This window comes from Dermochelys coriacea, chromosome 6 (genome assembly GCF_009764565.3).
Source record: "Dermochelys coriacea isolate rDerCor1 chromosome 6, rDerCor1.pri.v4, whole genome shotgun sequence".
NCBI lineage: Eukaryota > Metazoa > Chordata > Testudines > Dermochelyidae > Dermochelys > Dermochelys coriacea.
The window spans coordinates 31724007-31747135 of NC_050073.1; the positions used below are offsets into that span (position 1 = coordinate 31724007).

The following is a 23129-nucleotide window of genomic DNA, read 5'->3' on the forward strand; positions in this document are numbered from 1 at the left end:
TGGGAAGGAACAAAGGATCCAGGTTGCTGACCCTCCAGCACTGTCCCTTCCACTCCCCTGGTGCATCCCTCCTTCCCCAACCCTTCCCTGTGTAACTCCTGCAGGGAGCTTCCAACCAGTGGCATTTCACAGTGCACATCCTAGGGTTTTCAAGAGTGGTCAGTGCAGGCCTGCATCTGCTCCCATTGAATCTGATGGGGAAACTCCCACGGGAAGCGGAGTTAGGTCAATGCTGAATGCTTTGAAAATTCCATCCTCCCTCTCTAGCCTTCCCAACTCCTTTTGCACAGTAGAATTGCACCAGTTTGCATGCGCTCTCAGATGAGGAGGCAACATTATCTCTGCATTATTCTGAATCATGTTAACAAGATGGGAACATGAATTAATCCCTGTTGTGACTCTGCCTTCTCTTGCAGCACTAAGTCTTTCTTCTAGTGCTTTACCCCACCATCCTTCCTAAGAAAAAGGAACATGAAAATTACAGATGTCACAAGCAGCAGCTTAGCTTTAAATGTACCGTTTGACTCGCAGTCCAGTTTATAGTAATCCCGTAAGTCTCCAGCCATTACTTCATTTACCCAGAGAAACCCTAAGCCATAATCATTAATGTTTATGACACTGGTGTCATCTTAGTAGTGATGCACATTTTGAATAGAGAACATGTCTCCTTCCCTGCCACCCTGTTGCAGTGCAAAAGTATCATCTGACTTTTAAATTTAAATGAACACTTTGATGCAAGGCTGCTTTTCGTTTTTATAAAGTCGATTTCATAAGAATGCAGGGAAGCAAATGTTACCGATTACTATAGAATGGGTGTAACCCAGCTTCACTTGCTTCAGAATCACTGGATGGTGCCTGACTGCATTCACCTGTGACCTTGGCAGGATCTGATTCAGTGTGGCACTGAGAATCCTTCACTCTCAAGAAGTCATTAGGGGTGAAATCCCAGCCCCATTGGCAAAGCGCCCATTGACTTCAGTGGGGCAAGGATTTCATCCTTGGAGTTGAAGGTGCTCAGCCTCTTGCCAGGATGAGGCCCTAACAATGAAAAGCTTCAGACTGACTTGTTTTCAAACTGATCCCCAAAAGAGACAGAGGCAGTGGAATTGTTTTTTTTAAATCAATAAAACTTTATTGTCAGAGTTATAAATATTCTCCATTTGTTCCCTATTTACATTTGCAAAATATTTTAGGATAGCCTACCATCACCCGTCATTCAGCATCTCTAGAAACGCCATGAAAATGTCATTAAGAAAAAAGTCTGTATTTTCAGCCCACAAACCCAATCTCCACACACTTGCAAAAAAGAATCAAAGGGGGGAAAGAAAAGATACAGTACAGCAGGCAACATTGCAACATTTGCTACACAGTAGCAAAAGGACTGAGTTAAGAGTTTCTTAGAATCAGTTATGACAAGCTTTTCAGGACATTTGTAATAGACCAGCGTTGGCCAGTGCATTTCTGAAGGACCAGCTGAAATCCAAATTCATTGTCACTGTTTTCCTGTAACTCCAGGCAACGCTTGGATTTTCTGTTCTGGATTGGACCTCCCTGTTTAAAAATAAATAAATAAAAAAACCAGTTTTGATTAATGCCAAGTCTTTAATGTGTGATATTTCATGTTAGACTAGCAATCAAATGTCCATCTTTGAATGATTATTTACTGTGGAAGAAGCCAGACTGAGGTGCACTGTAGTCTTAGATTGGGGAGAGAAGGTGGCTTTACACCACCTTTACGGATTCTTAATCCTGGGGTGAGCCAGGGGCTAGTTCAGCCCTTGATGCAATTCAGGGCATGTCTTCACTAGCAACGTTAAAGCGCTTCAACGTGGCTGCGTAGTTGCAGCATAGCACAGGGAAAGAGCTCTCCCAGTGCTATAAAAAAACCCACCTCCATGAGGGGCGTGGCTCCCAGTGCTGGGCCACTATCTACCCTGGTGCTTTGCAGCACTCGAGGGGGGTGTTTTTTCACTCCCCTGAGCAAGAAAGTTGCAGCACTGCAAAGTGCCAGTGTAGACAAGCCCTTAGAGCAGCCCCAAGCTGTTCCAGTAGCTGGGGAGGGAGTACAGCTGCATTCTGGCCATTCCCCATAAACTGGATGCTGAAGAGCCAGCAAGATGGATCTGTACTACTCAGCCCCGCCCTGTTCAGGCTTCATCGCTCTTTTGTGCTACTGGAGCAGCATGCAGCAATCTACATGAATCACTGGTATAACGGCACTGACAGGGTGCAATTTGTTCTTCTCCTTGGTTTAACAGTGATAATTGCTATGTATCAATGCCATTCTTCCAAGGTTTACAGGGTAATTAGCACAGTGACCTGGAGAAAAAGTTTCTCTCATGCACACCCACTAGCTACCAGTGGTGGTGTCTGAAAATCAAAGTTTGGAGTGTAAGCCATCAGCCCCAGATTAATGCAGCTAAGGTACAGAAACTGCTCCTAGACATAGCAATTATTTGTTTACAATAGAGGACAAAAATCTAGTGAGATTATTTTTTAAAAAAACCCTCATATTTAGTTTTCTCTCATTAATTTTGCTGAAAGCCTGTGTTGGGCTTCACATTATAAAGTTGCAGCATCACAGATGTCCGCCCTAATAACCTCCAGGATTTTAACTTAAATGTGATAGAAATACTGAAATGTGTTACCCAGGAAAAGCTCTTCAGTAATAACATATGCTGTTTGGAACATGACTCTACACCATTCAGGCAGGTGCCGGGATTTGTCCGTATAACTGCTGCTCACTCCAGTCATACATAATAAGCACTTTTTTTTCCTGAGAAATGAACATCAGTTAAAACCCTTTTCTTGGTACATAATTAGGTTTGACAGCTCTGAAGTTTAAATGTGGTTAGGCTTGAATAAGGGAGACCATTTTTAGTATAATCTACTAAATTCAAATCAGGAGCTCCCACAAATCCTTTCGGAAAGGTTTAGATGGGACGTTCAGACTCAATTTTCACCGATTGCTATGCTTGGCATTCAGCCTTAATATGCCTCCACAGCTGCGCAAGGGAGATTTCCATTAATAGGAATAATGGAAGTGCCAGGAGGCTGTCCTCTGGGAGAGCAGAGCTCCCTTAGCACTATAACTGTTTGAAAGTTAGTACTTGTGGCACCTTAGAGACTAACAAATTTATTAGAGCATAAGCTTTCGTGAGCTACAGCTCACTTCATTGGATGCATTTGGTGGAAAAAACAGAGGAGAGATTTATATACACACACACAGGGAACATGAAACAATGGGTTTATCATACACACTGTAAGGAGAGTGATCACTTAAGATAAGCCATCACCAGCAGCAGGGGGGGGAAAGGAGGAAAACCTTTCATGGTGACGAGCAAGGTAGGCTAATTCCAGCAGTTAACAAGAATATCAGAGGTTTCAGAGTAGCAGCCGTGTTAGTCTGTATTCTCAAAAAGAAAAGGAGTACTTGTGGCACCTTAGAGACTAACAAATTTATTAGAGCATAAGCTTTCGTGAGCTACAGCTCACTTCATCGGATGCATTTGGTGGAAAAAACAGAGTAGAGATTTATATACACACACACAGAGAACATGAAACAATGGGTTTATCATACACACTGTAAGGAGAGTGATCACTTAAGATAAGCCATCACCAACAGCAGGGGGGGGAAGGAGGAAAACCTTTCATGGTGACAAGCAGGTAGGCTAATTCCAGCAGTTAACAAGAATATCAGAGGAACAGTGGGGGGTGGGGTGGGAGGGAGAAATACCATGGGGAAATAGTTTTACTTTGTGTAATGACTCATCCATTCCCAGTCTCTATTCAAGCCTAAGTTAATTGTATCCAGTTTGCAAATTAATTCCAATTCAGCAGTCTCTCGTTGGAGTCTGTTTTTGAAGCTTTTTTGTTGAAGTATAGCCACTCTTAGGTCTGTGATCGAGTGACCAGAGAGATTGAAGTGTTCTCCAACTGGTTTTTGAATGTTATAATTCTTGACGTCTGATTTGTGTCCATTCATTCTTTTACGTAGAGACTGTCCAGTTTGGCCAATGTACATGGCAGAGGGGCATTGCTGGCACATGATGGCATATATCACATTGGTAGATGCGCAGGTGAAGGAGCCTCTGATAGTGTGGCTGATGTGATTAGGCCCTATGATGGTATCCCCTGAATAGATATGTGGACAGAGTTGGCAACGGGCTTTGTTGCAAGGATAGGTTCCTGGGTTAGTGGTTCTGTTGTGTGGTGTGTGGTTGCTGGTGAGTATTTGCTTCAGATTGGGGGGCTGTCTGTAAGCAAGGACTGGTCTATCTCCCAAGATCTGAGAGAGCGATGGCTCGTCCTTCAGGATAGGTTGTAGATCCTTGATGATGCGTTGGAGGGGTTTTAGTTGGGGGCTGAAGGTGATGGCTAGTGGCGTTCTGTTGTTTTCTTTGTTGGGCCTGTCCTGTAGTAGGTGACTTCTGGGTACTCTTCTGGCTCTGTCAATCTGTTTCTTCACTTCAGCAGGTGGGTACTGTAGTTGTAGGAATGCATGATAGAGATCTTGTAGGTGTTTGTCTCTGTCTGAGGGGTTGGAGCAAATGCGGTTATATCGTAGCGCTTGGCTGTAGACAATGGATCGAGTGGTATGATCTGGATGAAAGCTAGAGGCATGTAGGTAGGAATAGCGGTCAGTAGGTTTCCGATATAGGGTGGTGTTTATGTGACCATCGCTTATTAGCACCGTAGTGTCCAGGAAGTGGATCTCTTGTGTGGACTGGTCCAGGCTGAGGTTGATGGTGGGATGGAAATTGTTGAAATCATGGTGGAATTCCTCAAGAGCTTCTTTTCCATGGGTCCAGATGATGAAGATGTCATCAATGTAGCGCAAGTAGAGTAGGGGCATTAGGGAACGAGAGCTGAGGAAGCGTTGTTCTAAGTCAGCCATAAAAATGTTGGCATACTGTGGGGCCATGCGGGTACCCATCGCAGTGCCGCTGATTTGAAGGTATACATTGTCACCAAATGTGAAATAGTTATGGGTCAGGACAAAGTCACAAAGTTCTGCCACCAGGTTAGCCGTGGCAGTATCGGGGATACTGTTCCTGACGGCTTGTAGTCCATCTTTGTGTGGAATATTGGTGTAGAGGGCTTCTACATCCATAGTGGCTAGGATGGTGTTTTTGGGAAGATCACCAATGGACTGTAGTTTCCTCAGGAAATCGGTGGTGTCTCGAAGATAGCTGGGAGTGCTGGTAACGAAGGGCCTGAGGAGGGAGTCTACATAGCCAGACAATCCTGCTGTCAGGGTGCCAATGCCTGAGATGATGGGGCGTCCAGGATTTCCAGGTTTATGGATCTTGGGTAGCAGATAGAATACCCCAGGTCCTGGCTCCAGGGGTGTGTCTGTGCGGATTTGTTCTTGTGCTTTTTCAGGGAGTTTCTTGAGCAAATGCTGTAGTTTCTTTTGGTAACTCTCACTGGGATCAGAGGGTAATGGCTTGTAGAAAGTGGTGTTGGAGAGCTGCCTAGTAGCCTCTTGTTCATACTCTGACCTATTCATGATGACGACAGCACCTCCTTTGTCAGCCTTTTTGATTATGATGTCAGAGTTGTTTCTGAGGCTGTGGATGGCACTGTGTTCTGCATGGCTGAGGTTATGGGGTAAGCGATGCTGCTTTTCCACAATTTCAGCTCGTGCACGTCGGCGGAAGCAGTCTATGTAGAAATCCAGGCTGCTGTTTCGACCTTCAGGAGGAGTCCACCTAGAATCCTTCTTTTTGTAGTGTTGGCAGGAAGGTCTCTGTGGGTTAATATGTTGGTCAGAGGTGTGTTGGAAATATTCCTTGAGTCTGAGACGTCGAAAATAGGATTCTAGGTCACCACAGAACTGTATCATGTTCGTGGGGGTGGAGGGGCAAAAGGAGAGGCCCCGAGATAGGACAGATTCTTCCGCTGGGCTAAGAGTATAGTTGGATAGATTAACAATATTGCTGGGTGGGTTACGGGAACCATTGTTGTGGCCCCTTGTGGCATATAGTAGTTTAGATAGCTTAGTGTCCTTTTTCTTTTGTAGAGAATCAAAGTGTGTTTTGTAAATGGCTTGTCTAGTTTTTGTAAAGTCCAGCCACGAGGAAGTTTGTGTGGAAGGTTGGTTCTTTATGAGAGTATCCAGTTTTGAGAGCTCATTCTTAATCTTTCCCTGTTTGCTGTAGAGGATGTTGATCAGGTGGTTCCGCAGTTTCCTTGAGAGTGTGTGGCACAAGCTGTCAGCATAGTCTGTGTGGTATGTAGATTGTAATGGATTTTTTACCTTCAGTCCTTTCGGTATGATGTCCATCTGATGTCCAAACTGCGGAACCACCTGATCAACATCCTCTACAGCAAACAGGGAAAGATTAAGAATGAGCTCTCAAAACTGGATACTCTCATAAAGAACCAACCTTCCACACAAACTTCCTCGTGGCTGGACTTTACAAAAACTAGACAAGCCATTTACAAAACACACTTTGATTCTCTACAAAAGAAAAAGGACACTAAGCTATCTAAACTACTATATGCCACAAGGGGCCACAACAATGGTTCCCGTAACCCACCCAGCAATATTGTTAATCTATCCAACTATACTCTTAGCCCAGCGGAAGAATCTGTCCTATCTCGGGGCCTCTCCTTTTGCCCCTCCACCCCCACGAACATGATACAGTTCTGTGGTGACCTAGAATCCTATTTTCGACGTCTCAGACTCAAGGAATATTTCCAACACACCTCTGACCAACATATTAACCCACAGAGACCTTCCTGCCAACACTACAAAAAGAAGGATTCTAGGTGGACTCCTCCTGAAGGTCGAAACAGCAGCCTGGATTTCTACATAGACTGCTTCCGCCGACGTGCACGAGCTGAAATTGTGGAAAAGCAGCATCGCTTACCCCATAACCTCAGCCATGCAGAACACAGTGCCATCCACAGCCTCAGAAACAACTCTGACATCATAATCAAAAAGGCTGACAAAGGAGGTGCTGTCGTCATCATGAATAGGTCAGAGTATGAACAAGAGGCTACTAGGCAGCTCTCCAACACCACTTTCTACAAGCCATTACCCTCTGATCCCAGTGAGAGTTACCAAAAGAAACTACAGCATTTGCTCAAGAAACTCCCTGAAAAAGCACAAGAACAAATCCGCACAGACACACCCCTGGAGCCAGGACCTGGGGTATTCTATCTGCTACCCAAGATCCATAAACCTGGAAATCCTGGACGCCCCATCATCTCAGGCATTGGCACCCTGACAGCAGGATTGTCTGGCTATGTAGACTCCCTCCTCAGGCCCTTCGTTACCAGCACTCCCAGCTATCTTCGAGACACCACCGATTTCCTGAGGAAACTACAGTCCATTGGTGATCTTCCCAAAAACACCATCCTAGCCACTATGGATGTAGAAGCCCTCTACACCAATATTCCACACAAAGATGGACTACAAGCCGTCAGGAACAGTATCCCCGATACTGCCACGGCTAACCTGGTGGCAGAACTTTGTGACTTTGTCCTGACCCATAACTATTTCACATTTGGTGACAATGTATACCTTCAAATCAGCGGCACTGCGATGGGTACCCGCATGGCCCCACAGTATGCCAACATTTTTTATGGCTGACTTAGAACAACGCTTCCTCAGCTCTCGTTCCCTAATGCCCCTACTCTACTTGCGCTACATTGATGACATCTTCATCATCTGGACCCATGGAAAAGAAGCTCTTGAGGAATTCCACCATGATTTCAACAATTTCCATCCCACCATCAACCTCAGCCTGGACCAGTCCACACAAGAGATCCACTTCCTGGACACTACGGTGCTAATAAGCGATGGTCACATAAACACCACCCTATATCGGAAACCTACTGACCGCTATTCCTACCTACATGCCTCTAGCTTTCATCCAGATCATACCACTCGATCCATTGTCTACAGCCAAGCGCTACGATATAACCGCATTTGCTCCAACCCCTCAGACAGAGACAAACACCTACAAGATCTCTATCATGCATTCCTACAACTACAGTACCCACCTGCTGAAGTGAAGAAACAGATTGACAGAGCCAGAAGAGTACCCAGAAGTCACCTACTACAGGACAGGCCCAACAAAGAAAACAACAGAACGCCACTAGCCATCACCTTCAGCCCCCAACTAAAACCCCTCCAACGCATCATCAAGGATCTACAACCTATCCTGAAGGACGAGCCATCGCTCTCTCAGATCTTGGGAGATAGACCAGTCCTTGCTTACAGACAGCCCCCCAATCTGAAGCAAATACTCACCAGCAACCACACACCACACAACAGAACCACTAACCCAGGAACCTATCCTTGCAACAAAGCCCGTTGCCAACTCTGTCCACATATCTATTCAGGGGATACCATCATAGGGCCTAATCACATCAGCCACACTATCAGAGGCTCCTTCACCTGCGCATCTACCAATGTGATATATGCCATCATGTGCCAGCAATGCCCCTCTGCCATGTACATTGGCCAAACTGGACAGTCTCTACGTAAAAGAATGAATGGACACAAATCAGACGTCAAGAATTATAACATTCAAAAACCAGTTGGAGAACACTTCAATCTCTCTGGTCACTCGATCACAGACCTAAGAGTGGCTATACTTCAACAAAAAAGCTTCAAAAACAGACTCCAACGAGAGACTGCTGAATTGGAATTAATTTGCAAACTGGATACAATTAACTTAGGCTTGAATAGAGACTGGGAATGGATGAGTCATTACACAAAGTAAAACTATTCCCCATGGTATTTCTCCCTCCCACCCCACCCCCCACTGTTCCTCTGATATTCTTGTTAACTGCTGGAATTAGCCTACCTGCTTGTCACCATGAAAGGTTTTCCTCCTTCCCCCCCCTGCTGTTGGTGATGGCTTATCTTAAGTGATCACTCTCCTTACAGTGTGTATGATAAACCCATTGTTTCATGTTCTCTGTGTGTGTGTATATAAATCTCTACTCTGTTTTTTCCACCAAATGCATCCGATGAAGTGAGCTGTAGCTCACGAAAGCTTATGCTCTAATAAATTTGTTAGTCTCTAAGGTGCCACAAGTACTCCTTTTCTTTTTAAGAATATCAGAGGAACAGTGGGGGGTGGGATGGGAGGGAGAAATACCATGGGGAAATAGTTTTACTTTGTGTAATGACTCATCCATTCCCAGTCTCTATTCAAGCCTAAATTAATTGTATCCAGTTTGCAAATTAATTCCAATTCAGCAGTCTCTCGTTGGAGTCTATTTTTGAAGCTTTTTTGTTGAAGGATAGCCACTCTCAGGTCTGTAATGGAGTGACCAGAGAGATTGAAGTGTTCTCCAACTGGTTTTTGAATGTTATAATTCTTGACGCCTGATTTGTGCCCATTCATTCTTTTACGTAGAGACTGTCCAGTTCAGTCTCTACGTAAAAGAATGAATGGGCACAAATCAGACGTCAAGAATTATAACATTCAAAAACCAGTTGGAGAACACTTCAATCTCTCTGGTCACTCGATCACAGACCTAAGAGTGGCTATACTTCAACAAAAAAGCTTCAAAAACAGACTCCAACGAGAGACTGCTGAATTGGAATTAATTTGCAAACTGGATACAATTAACTTAGGCTTGAATAGAGACTGGGAATGGATGAGTCATTACACAAAGTAAAACTATTTCCCCATGGTATTTCTCCCTCCCACTCCACCCCCCACTGTTCCTCTGATATTCTTGGCGCCTTAGAGACTAACAAATTTATTAGAGCATAAGCTTTCGTGAGCTACAGCTCACTTCATCGTAAATGCATCCGATGAAGTGAGCTGTAGCTCACGAAAGCTTATGCTCTAATAAATTTGTTAGTCTCTAAGGTGCCACAAGTACTCCTTTTCTTTTTGCGAATACAGACTAACACGGCTGCTACTCTGAAACCTCTGATATTCTTGTTAACTGCTGGAATTAGCCTACCTTGCTTGTCACCATGAAAGGTTTTCCTCCTTTCCCTCCCCTGCTGCTGGTGATGGCTTTTCTTAAGTGATCACTCTCCTTACAGTGTGTATGATAAACCCATTGTTTCATGTTCTCTGTGTGTGTGTATATAAATCTCTCCTCTGTTTTTTCCACCAAATGCATCCGATGAAGTGAGCTGTAGCTCATGAAAGCTTATGCTCTAATAAATTTGTTAGTCTCTAAGGTGCCACAAGTACTCCTTTTCATTTTGCGAATACAGACTAACACGGCTGCTACTCTGAAACCTGTTTGAAAGTTGTCATGGTTGTTATATGAAATGGCACATGCAACTGGTCCATGTTTAATTTTGTGCCATTTGCGCCTTTCTCCCACCCCAATTGTTACTTTGGCCCCAATTCAAAGCTGAATGAAATCAACAAGGGTCTTTGTATTGAATGTAATGGGGTTTGGATCAGGCCCTTCATGAAGAACTTCAATTAAATGGCCATTTTCATATTAAAAAAGTGGGCCTATTCTGACAAGGGGAAGCTCACTATCTTCAGCGCCTAAGATAAGGAGTGGATGTTACAATACAAATAAAAAAGATGTATGAAATGACTTAGTCCTGAGGGGCCCAATCCAGCAGGGCACCGAAGCTCAGATTTTCCATGGGAGTTGGCTGCCTAAATATCTTTGAGAATCCGGGCCTGAGTGCCTCCTAATGCAGTGGTTCCCAACCAGGGGTACATGTTTCCCAACCAGGGGTATGCAGAGGTTTTCTGGGGTACATCAAATAATCTAGCTATTTGCCTAGTTTTACAACAGGTTACATAAAAAGCACTAGCGAAGTCAGTACAAACTAAAAGTTCATACAGACAATGACTTATTGATCTACATACTATACACTGAGATACAAGTACAATATTTATATCCCAATTGATTTATTTTATAATTATATGGTAAAAATGAGAAAGTAAGCAATTTTCCAGTAATAGTGTGCTGTGACACTGTTGTACTTTTATGTCTGATTTTTGTAAGCAATTAATTTTTAAGTGAGGTGAAACGTGGGGATATGCAAGACAAATCAGAATCCTCAAAGGGATACAGTAATCTGGAAAGGTTGAGAGCCACTGTATTACAAGGTGTCCATTATGTATGTTAAATGAGTATGGAACTCAGGTTCATGGATAGAAAACCCACATGAATAGCTTCTAAAAGGACAGGGACAGCTGTGCTTTAATACCACGTCACCAGTGTGTGGATTACAGATGAAAATCATTAAGAAGTTAGTGCCATTGGAGAGAAGTTAATGCCTGCCCCCCCCCACTCAAAAGATGCTCTGCACCTTACTGGAGCATCAGGCCTCAACCCCACCATTTTCAGTATGTTTTTATTCATATAGTGAAGGCTAGATTTATTGATTCCCCACTATTTCTATTCCCTTTTCAACTACTTCTTGCCCTCAAATTATCTTTATTTCAATTCTAGGCAATTGAACAGCAAGTCTGTCATCTTCCTCTGCAGTAACTCTCCCCAGCCTCGAGCAACATAGCATCTTTTTTCACATGTGAAACGAAGGAACTATTAGCTTGGGTGCTGGAGTTTTTGCCTCTGAACTGGCGAGATTAGAGGAGCAGTTGCAGGCTGAAATGTACATTGAATTTAGGCAGACAATTTGCCCTCCTTCAGCTGGAGACTATAATGCAACCTTATGTGGAGCCATGACTGTTTCATAGCCTTTTTGTTGTTGTTGTAAACGTCCTATGGATATAATAAAATGGCACCTTTGTTTGCATTTGGCTTTAGTGTTCCAACGGTAATGGAGATGACCGCCTGCAAAAAAGTCATTCATTAGTGATATGACTTGGAAATACATTTGCTACTAGAACCTGGGTCTGGTTTCCTTCTCTCATTGGTTTTCAGCGTGTCCTCACAGGAGTAATTTAGTTCATCTGTTTTTATTAATTATACAGCTCAGTCTATTCCAGGCCTTGCACCATATGGTATGTGCATTGTCAGTACCATTAAGACAATACACTGACCTCTCCTTTAAACATATACAAAAATCAATTAGATTATTTCACTAGGGCACTTTAGTTAAGAAAAAGCCTGCTCTTGCCTCTATTGTGCTTCAGAGTAGTTTTCTTCCATATTCCTGATCAATAGGGCCAGACCTGTGTGGCTGCTGCCCCTCTGAGATTAAGCAATTGTTCTCTGCCTACGTGCCTTAGGGCTCAGAAGCAGAGCTGTTTTGTTTCTAACAAGACTTGAACCCTCATGTTTCTATTTTGTAGAAAAACTCATCTCGATAAAAGCATCTGTGCTGTCTGGAACAGCTCAGTTCCCTCATATTAGCCACCACTTCAGTGTTTTTTTTTTTTAATGTTTCAGACAGCAAGCTCCAGTACTACCCATAAGGGGGATATTTACTAGTAACTGCAGTGTGCTGTGCAACATATCAAGCAGAGCTCCCTAGTCTTTTTCTCTCCAATGGCACTTAAGTGGAGGTCAAATTTTACATCAGAGCAGATTGGGAAAAGAGAATGTTTCTAAAAAGAATGCATTACTCTGTTTTTGTTTATCATCAATGCCTTTATTAAAGCAGTTATCGTTTACACATTGCTGTAGCCTTTGGGTACCTTTTACATGGTTTAGATCTCACATAAATATATTTCTGCCAAGTTCTGTCCGCATCCTCCCCTCCCATCACAATCTTCATCAGGAGTTGAGCAGACCCAGCACCACCTGTTAGAACAGTGGCTCTCAACCTTTCCAGACTACTGTACCCCCTTCAGGAGTCTGATTTCTCTTATGTACCCCCAAGTTTCACCTCACTTAAAAACGACTTGCTTACAAAATCAGACATAAAAATACAATAGTGTCACAGCACACTAGTACTGAAAAAATGTGTACTTTCACCATATAATTTATAAAATAAATCAATTGGAATATAAATATTGTACTTATATGTCAGGGTATAGTACATAGAGCAGTATAAAAAAGTTATTGTATGAAATTTTAGTTTGTACTGACTTTGCTAGTGCTTGTTAAGTAGCCTGGTATAAAACTAAGCAAACGCCTAGATGAGTTAATGTACCCCCTGAAAGACCTCTTTAAACCCCCAGGGGTACATGTACCCCAGGTTGGGAACAACTGCTGTAATATACAGTCTTCCTTTAGAGTTTACATTTACTGTATGCCATCTGTAGGTTTCTTTTTTAGCTTTTCTGTAGTGAGAGGCTTGTGTTGTAACATCTGAGAGAGTCATTTTATATACTCTGCAAACCCCACATGCCAGCGGCATGGCCTAGGCCTAGGGCAGCAAATTTGCAGGGGCGACAAATTTATAATAGCAGCCAGAGGCTGCTTCCCCTGGCGCCAGTTCGTGTCCTCTGCCAACGGCCCCGCCCCCACTCCACCACTTCCCCGCCCACATTGGTCCCCTTCCCCAGGGGACCAGATTATTCCAGATTCTGATTCCTGTTGGTCATGTTCATCTACAGCAACCGACTTTTATCATTGCAGAGAACTGTAGTACCTTCTGTTTCTACATGGACTTTACCTATGTCCCACACATTCATGGGTTCATTCTCATGGAATATAAATACTAAACCTTTACCAACTTCAAAAGTGGCTACTACCACTGATGCTGATTAGTCAGTGAGACATTTAGAGCTCAATCCTGCTGTCACCGAATTAAACTGCAAAACTCCCATTTATTTTGATGGTGCAGTAAGCACAACCCTCCATTTCTAATGCTATTGCTTTGGAAAAAGCTCTCTGCCTTTTTCAGCTGCAGTTTGTTGCTGTAATGATGTTGTCTGCCTCATAGATACTAAGGTCAGAAGGAACCATTCTGATCATCTAGTCTGACCTCCTGCACAGCGCAGGCCACAGAATCTCACCCACCCACTCCTATGAAAAACCTCACCCATGTCTGAGCTATTGAAGTCCTTAAATCATGGTTCAAAGACTTCAAGGAGCAGAGAAGCCTCCCTCAAGTCAACCATGCCCCATGCTACAGAGGAAGGCGAAAAACCTCCAGGGCCTCTCCAATCTGCCCTGGAGGAAAATTTCTTCCCGACCCCAAATATGGCAATCAGCTAAACCCTGAGCATATGGGCAAGATTACATTACATCCTACTGACCAGGATGGTGGGGATGATTGTGAAATGCTCAGGTAGACTAGAGAGGTCACACACACAGAAAACACAATAATAATGGCGATTTTCAACTATCCTTATATTGCCTGGGAATATGGCATCTCACAATGGGATGCAGAGATAAATTTTCTAGACACCATTAATGATTGCTTCTTGGAGCAGCTGGTCCTGGAATCCACAAGGAGAGAGAGAATTTTTGATTTAGTCCTAAGTGGTTCACAGGATCACCAAGAGGTGAATATAGCTGAACCACTTGGTAACAGCACCCACAATGTAATTAAATTTAACATCTGTGTGTGTGTGTGAGTGTGTTTGTGTGTGTGTGTGTGTTGGGGAGGAATACCAAAGAAACACAACACAGTAGTATTTAACTTCAAAAAAGGGAACTACACAAAAATGAGAAAGTGAAATACCGGCAAGCATCATGAAAACTAAATAAAAACACCATAATAGAGGCTCAAACTATCTGTATACCCCAAATAATAAAAACAGTAGGAGACCAAAAAAAGTGCCCCTGTGGCTAAATAACAGGCTAAAAGAGGTGGTTAGAGACAAAAAGACACCCTTTAAAAATTGGAAGTTAAATCCTACTAAGGAAACTATAAAGGAACATAAACTATGGCCAGTCCAGTGTAATTAGGCAGGCCAAAAAACTTTAGGAGAAACTTGCAAAAGACAGAAAAACTAACAGCAGCAATTCTTTTAAAAGTGCACCAGAAGCAAGAAGCCTGCCAAACAAGCAGTGGGGCCACTGGATGATCGAGGTGCCAAAGGAGCACTCAAGCAAGACAAGGCCATTGCAGAGAAGCTAAGTGAATTCTTTGCATTAGTCTTCACTGGAGAGGACATGAGTAAGATTCCCATACCTGAGCCATTCTTTTTAGGTGACAAATCTGAGGAACTGTCCCAGATTGAGGTGTCAGTAGAGGAGATTTTGGAACAAATTTATTAATTAAATAGTATTAAGTCACCGGGACCAGATGATATTCACCCTGGAGTTCTGAAAGAACTCAGATATAAAATTGCAGGACTACTAACTGTGGTATGTAATCTGTCACTTAAATCCATCTCTGTACCAGATGACTGGCAGATAGCTAATATGTGCTGATTTTTTAAAAAGGCTTCAGAGGTGTTCCTGGCAATTACAGGCTGGTAAAGCCTCACTTCAGTACCAGCAAACTGGTTGAAATTATAATAAAAAAACAAAATTATCAGACATATAGATGAACATGATATGGTGGGGAAGAGTCAGCATGGTTTTGGAAAAGGAAATCATGCCTCACCAATCTATTAGAATCCTCTGAGGGATCAACAAACTTGGACAAGGTTGGTCCAGTGGATATAGTGTACTTGGACTTTCAGAAAGCCTTTGATAAGGTCCCTCACTGAAGCAAAGTAGGTAGTCATAGGTAAGAGGGAAGGTCCTCTCATGGATCAATAAAAGACAGGAAACAAAGGGTAGAAATAAATGGTCAATTTTCAGAATGGAGGGAGGTAAATAGTGGTGTCCCCTAGGGGATCTGTACTGGGACCAGTGCTATTCAACATATTCATAAATGACTGGAAAAAGGGATAAAACAGCGAGGTGGCAAAAACTGCAGATGATACAAAATTACTCAGGATAGTTAAGTCCAAAGCAAACCACAAAGGAACCTCACAGAACTGGGTGACTGGGCAGCAAATTGGCAGATGAAATTCAAGGTTGATAAATGCAAAGTAATGCACACTGGAAAACATAATCCGAACTCTACATACAAAATGATGGGATCTAAATGATCTGTTACCTCCCAAGAAAGAGATCTTGGAGTCATCATAAATAGTTTTCTGAAAACATCTGCTCAATGTGCAACAGCAGTCAAAAAGGCTAACAATGTTAGGAACCATGAGAAAGATAAGAAGACAGAAAATATCAATGCCACTATATAAATCCATGGTTTTCCCACACCTTGAATACTGCATGCAGTTCTTGTCACTCCATCTCAAGAAAGATATATTAGAATTGGGAAAGGTGCAGAGAAGGGCAACAAAAATGATGAGGGATATGGAACAGCCTCCATATGAGGAGAGATTAAAAAGATTGGGACTGTTCAGGTTGGAAATGGGACCCTGGGGTGTGTGTATGATAGAGGTTTATAAAATCATGAATGGTGTGTCGTTTACTCCTTCACATAACACACAAACTAGAGTCACCACATGAAATTAATAGGCAGCAGTTTTAAAACAACCATAAGGAAGTCCTTCGCCCCATAATGCACAGTCAAGCTGTGGAACTTCTTGTCAGGAGATGCTGTAAAGGCCAAAAGTATAACTAGGTTCAAAAAAGAACTAGATAAGTTCATGAAGGATAGGTTCAGCAAGGGCTAGTAGCTGAGGTAGTCAGGGACCCAACCCCACGTTCTGGGTGTCCCCAATCCTCTGACTGCTAGAAGCTGGAACTGGACAACAAGGGATGGGATCACTTGATAAATTGCCCTGTTCTCCTCACTCCCTCTGAAACAGGCCACTGTCGGAAGATAGGATATTGGGCTACATGGGCCAACTGGTCTGACCCAGTATGGCCATTCTTATGTTCTTAGGGTCTAACCAACTACACAAACTTGGTATTTATAGATAGGCAGGTAAATGGGGTCTCTTTATCAGGCTCTGTTTCTGAATGTGAGTGTTAACTATTTTCTGACACTGATCTACATGAATCGCTGGTATGACGGCACTGACTTCATTAAAGCTACAAAATGGATAAATCTGGCCCACAGTACCTGTTAGAAACGGACTAAACTAAATTTGGGACTCTACTATGCCAGCCAACCTTCATGATAAGGCAGCCTGTCTTTCATTTGCCCACATAGTCTATGGCCTTATAAAATGAAACTTCCTCTCCAAATCAAAGTAGACATCATTTCAGCAATTGTTATACTCTTCCTATATCCCATTTTTAGAAAGACTCCATTCCACCACTGCAATTTGAATTACTATTTGGAAATATGATTTTCACTGACTTCTCATTATTACACCATCCGGTATGTTTACACTGATGCAGTATCTGTACTATAACAATCACGATAAGTCAAATGATATAGTTTTATTAGCACATTCAAAAACTGTTTTAAAAACAAATTGGGTGCACACTCATTAACTGTTTTGTTTAATCCAGATATTTTATTTGCATGAAGAATAGTCTAGGTTCTAAACACAGCCATTTGAATTATTTGTGTAATACTTAAAGCTACAGGATCTAGAAATACACAATACTGTTAATTAAAGTATTTAAATAAAGATAATTAAACCTGGCAGGAGAAATGCAATAGCATACAGAGAATTTAATTAGAATGGAAATCAAATTAAATAGAGAAAAGACAAAAACTGAAAACCAAATGTATGACTAACTAATAATAATATCTTGGATTGATGTAGCAAACTTTATCCCAGAGGATTACAAAGCACTGTTATTTAATAGCAGTAATACAGGATATTCCCAAACCATAGTGGAATCAATTCAACCCACCACTGAAAGACACCTACCTATGGTGAAAACAAAAATGGTAAGATTCACCAAAGTATTTGGCACCTAATTCCCATTTATTTCAAGTTTATTGATTTTACAGTTAGGTGCCTACATATCTTTGTAAATCTGATCCAGAAGCTCTTTAAGAGCTCACAGAAAAAGGAGCATGTTACTACCAGGAATGGTGAAAAACCACAATCCAACTGCATTGGAAGTTTAGGATGGGAGAAATTATCCAAATTGGAAATCACCCAGATCATTGAGACTAACATCTCTTTTTCAAAAGATGTCCTTTGTCTTCATTAGATCAGTAATGGACAGGAACTCTGTTTGACAGGTTGTAAAAAATACGGACAACAGTACACTCCACCCTTAGAATTTGTTCTGTATTGATTCAAAGGGAAGAATGATTAGTGAGTTACCAGCACCACTTCTGATACCAGCACCACTTCTGATCTGCAATGGAGTTTTCATTGCAGATCTTCAACCCAAATATAGACCTGGCAATCATACTCAAACTAAAGATTACAATGTAAGTAACCTTTTCTTTCTGGTAGCCACTTACCTGCTGATTTTCTTAAGTACACCTTCTATAAAAGCTAGGCTCTACCCCCATCCTAGTTGTGTCAATAGCAAGAGATAGTGTCCAAGAGTCAAATTCAGATCTCCCCTGTGCACTTGGTGACTAGCATCTATCTTCTGACCATAGGTGGTGTTCTGAATGATATATTTTAGCCTTTACTATATGAATGAACCTGTTAGGTATGGTGAATTGGATTGCATTTTTTGACAGCATTACATCCATGTATGTTACAACACAGCAGAGATTTTAGGAGTGAAAATAAGAATGCTCTGCAGTATATATGATGATATTTCTCTCAATTTGTTCCTTATTACTGAACAGGATTGTGAGTGTAGTCGACTTCCTACATTCTGCTTCAAAATTCACCTCCTATCATCCTAAATGTAGTAGCAAACAGGAGGTACATGCAGAAATCCTGTTATCAAGTGATGGGATGTGTGTGTATTTTGGCCACACGCCGCTTTACAGATGTAACCTGAAATCCCTATACTCTGAAGTCTAATGTAGAAGCCAGGTTATATTTAAGGTATGCAATTTTACATGATTTTTGTTAGTAGGACACCTGTGCATGCTAAAAGACTGTGCATATGCCTTGAGATTTAGCATAACTGGCCAAAGAATGAGAGTTTCAAGACAGTGCCCCCATACCCAGGTCTCCTACCAGGTCAAATCAGTCTGTTTTGTGAAGAGACATTTTTGGGTGTGAAAAATCTGTGTGAAAGAAAATTCTACCCTCAGGAACCACGCTGGCAAATTAGTTGCTAGTGTAGAGAAGCAGGAGAATAATACATACCAAAAGGCTGGGATTGCTTTGTGCATTTTGTGAAAAACCCAGAAGAATTTTTTTAATCCTAAAATTATGTATAACTGATTCCTGTAAATAGCTCAGCAGTAAGATTGGATATAAAATACTAAACCAGGCTAGGGCTGGTCCTAAGACGTCACAAAAAGCAGAGAATTGAAAGATTTATAGTACCAGGAACAGAGAATTAAGAGGTCCAGAGAAGGGCAACAAAGATGATTAGAAGTTTGTTTGGATGCACTGATAAGGGATTACAAAAAAATAAGATCTATTAGCCTGGAAATTAAAAGCAGGGGGATCTGACTGAGATCATCAGAACTATGAAGGAATAGTGAAACCTGGAGAGTCTCTCCTCTGTATCCTGTCCTATAACAGTAGAACGAACACACCTGATGAAGTTAAGGGGCTGTAAATTTAGAACAACTACTGTATTTTATGCATGATTTAGTAAACCCATTGAATTCACTGTTATTCAGGGTCACTGAGTCAATAACTGTGGCTGGATTTTAAAAAAGGGCTAGATTAATTTTATGAGCACCGATAAAATGTGTAGCTGTGTGCACATTAAGATAATGATATGGGTAATCAGATCTCATGCTTCATGACATAAGCTGAGCACCTCAAGGTTGAAGAAGGGAATTTCCTTCCATAGAATTACAATGCACAGGTGTTTACTGATGGGCTCCATATCTCCCTGAAACATCAGCCACTGCACTGCTAGAGGCAGGATGCCAGACAAGATAAATTATGGATCTGATCTATGGGGTGATGAATCACATGCTCCTAGGCTTTGGGCAGAGTTTGTTTTTATAGTAGATCGTGCATTTATGGGGGTTGCCACCTTGGTCTTTTCCTGTCACCCAAAACTCTTACTGTGGCCAGGGTTGGGTAAGCAGAGAATGCAGGCGTGGGGCTTTCATGTAAATCTTTTGCTCTAGCTGTAGGCAAAGAGCAAAAGGCACAGTACTAGCCCTTCTCAAGATGATCAAAATACTGACATACCAATACACATGGAGAAAACTACTGTAAAGAATCTACAGTGACATGAAAAGTCCAGAGTTTACAAAAGTGAGATATTTCAACCATCCCACATCTGGTGAGTAACTAATTGGTCTTCACCAGTCTGACAAAAAGCAAGCACTTCTTGTTTTAACACCATTTAAAAAAAAATCTAGCCAAGTTACAAGTCCTTTCTTTTCCTTACAGAACATGCTCATTACTTTATAAAATGTTAAGATCTCTCAAAAAATACTCCCAAAATGCAGTTGTTACAGGTAGAAAAAAATATTTCTACTTCTTTATGAGACTTACTAGAAACATCTTTATAGCTCCACTGAAAACACTGTTATTCAAGATTTGTTTTTCCTTTCTTTGTTAGATTTAATTAGTCTGCATCTTCCAACCCTAATGTTTGATATAAGGTCTGCATAAGTAACATGACTCATTTTAACCCAGAAAATGAACTATTTGGAATGTCATATATGCTGCTAACAAACCAGTTCCTACAGACAAAGATACAAATTGATGCTATCTGAACAAAAAGGACAAGGATTTAGACCAACATCACAGACGAGCTGTGCACTCTAGCATGGGCAATTACACTAAGCACTTTAGGATAACTAGATATCATGGTCAAAAATCCAAACTTTTGTTTCCAGTCATCATAGAAAACTATACACCGACAGGCAATAAAGGAAAGGAATTTTTTCCTAATCTCAATGTAAACTAGTACAATTTACTAAATGAATCATGGGAATTTCCACTTTTCTCTGATCTGTTATATATTGGCCACTGTCAGAGGCAGGACATGAGACTTGATGGCCCAATTGCCTGGTTTGTTAAAGGAAATCCTCTGTTGCTACAGTACATATTATCCTTTAATCTCACCTGAACTGTCTGTAGAGTCCAGGATTTAATTTTACCTGTATTCTAAAGTACTGTCAGGTTAAAATGAGGCTCTGACACATTCACTTGCCAAACCATGGTTATACATTATAGGTCAATCTTGCTTTGACTGAAGTCAATGTCAAAACCTTCACTAACTTTAACAGAAGTATGATTTGGCTCTGATTTTGCTTGTGAGGTCAGAATACTTAATAATAATGATTGCCACTTAAATAGTGCTGTTCATCCACAGATCTCAAAGTGCTTGAAAGAATGGGTAGGCAGTATCTCCATTTTGAAGATGGGGAAATGGGGGACAAAGGTGACTTGCTCAAGTCACACAGCAAGTCGACAGACACACTAGGAATAGAATGTAGGCCTTCTGAATTCCAGTCCAGTGCCCTCTCCACTGGAATTGTCTAAGTGTTATAAACCAGTACGTTAAATAAAGCCATCAGGTTATGTCTCTTAGATTCTAAAGCCAGAAGAGAATACTGATCATCTAGTCTGACCTCCTATATCATGTAGGCCAAAGAACTTCCCCAAAATAGTTCCTAGAGCATATATTTTAGAAAAACATCTAATCTTGATTTTAAAATGATAAATGATGGAGAATCCACCATGACCCTTGGTAAATTGTTCCAATGGTTAATTATTCTTGCTGTTCAAAATGTACACCTTATTTCCAGTCTGAATTTGTCTAGATTCAACCTCCAGCCATTGGATCTTGTTCTACCTTTCTCTGCTAGATTGAAGAGCCCATTATTAAATATTTGTTCCCCATGCAGGTATTTACAGACTGTAATCAAGACATCCCTTGATTGTCTCTTTGTTAGTGAAATAGATCAAGCTCCTTGAGTCTATCACTATAAGGCATGTTTTCTAATCATTCTCATGGCTCTTCTCTGAACCCACTGCCATTTATCCACATCCTTCTTGAATTGTGGGCTCCAGAACTGGACACAGAATTCCAGCAGTTGCCGCACCAGTACCAAATAAAGAGGTAAAATAACCTCTCTACTACTACTTTAGATTCCCTTGTTTATGCACCCCAGGATTGCATTAGCTCTTTTGGCCACAGGGTCAAGGGGGAAGCTCATTTCAGCTGATTATCCCTCCCTCCCTTGCAAAATAGAGTTACCAATTTTTGGTTGGACATATTCGTGGAGGTTTCATCACATGACAATATTTAATTAAAGATTAATCTTTAATTCCTAGAGGGTTGGCAACCTTACCCCTAAATCTTTTTCAGAATCACTACTTCCCTGTAAGTGTGGCCTACATTCTTTGTTCCCAGCTGTATACATTTACATTTAGCAGTATTAAAATGCATATTGTTTGCTTTCATCCAGTTTACCAACCTATCTAGATCGCTCTGTATCAGTGACCTGTCCTCTTTATTATTTATCACTCTCCCAATTTTTGTGTTATCTGCAAACTTTTATCGGTGATAATTTTATGTTTTCTTCCAGGTTGTTGATAAATAGCATAGGGCAGATAACCAAACCCTGCAGGATCCCATTAGAAACAGACCTGTTTAATGACAATTCCGATCTTGTACAGTACACAACACCTTACCGTCATAAAAAAATTTTCATATGTAATTTCAGAGTGATTCTATCTGGACCTCAGAAAATCAGAGTTAGTCTATCAAAAATTAAGAGCATCGTGAGGTTAGAACACACATTTTCTTTGTAAAAATAGAAGTGGTATAGAAAATTATATGCTAAAATATGCAAATAGAATATCTGCTTTGTAGGAAAAGCAGAGGAATGCACTGAATTCCTTTTAAATTAATTCAACGTGAGTATCTTTGGAGCTTAAACACAGTCCTCAGGAGAATAAATGCTGCATAGTGTGAAATGCTGGAAAAGATTTGAAATGCACCTATTAAAAGTGCTTTTTACTGCAGCATTTGACCAAGAACTTTCTAGATGGTAAGTTCTGCATGTAATTTGTGAAAATTAAAACTTGTTACTAGAAAACTACTCCAAGTACAAGACTTAAATTATTTAAGATGTCATTTGGTTGCCATCATGAAGAGTTTTTACCAAACAGGGACTGCATAGATTTCAGGCCACTTACCATAAATATTGATTTTTTTCATTAAGCAAAAATATTGCACACATTCATACTTTCATACTGAGATGTGTGATGTGAAGAGTACATGGAGTAGGGATTCTGAACACTTGACGATTTACAAATATTTCTAAGTAATTCACTTTAGTACAACTTGTCAAAGAAGCGATCACGGTGATGTACTTAATTAGA

General features: G+C 41.3%; 1 protein-coding gene across 3 annotated transcripts in view; it reads right to left on the bottom strand.

The window, feature by feature from the left end:
- Positions 1-1115: 1115 nt before the first annotated feature.
- Positions 1116-23129, bottom strand: part of GALNT18 (polypeptide N-acetylgalactosaminyltransferase 18) — a 410017-nt gene continuing 388003 nt past the window's right edge. For all 3 annotated transcript variants that reach the window (XM_043516561.1, XM_043516559.1, XM_043516560.1), the window contains one exon: positions 1116-1551. In XM_043516561.1, the coding sequence (XP_043372496.1) occupies positions 1408-1551 (144 nt within the window). In that variant the 3' untranslated portion in view covers positions 1116-1407. The remainder of the gene's footprint in view (positions 1552-23129) is intronic.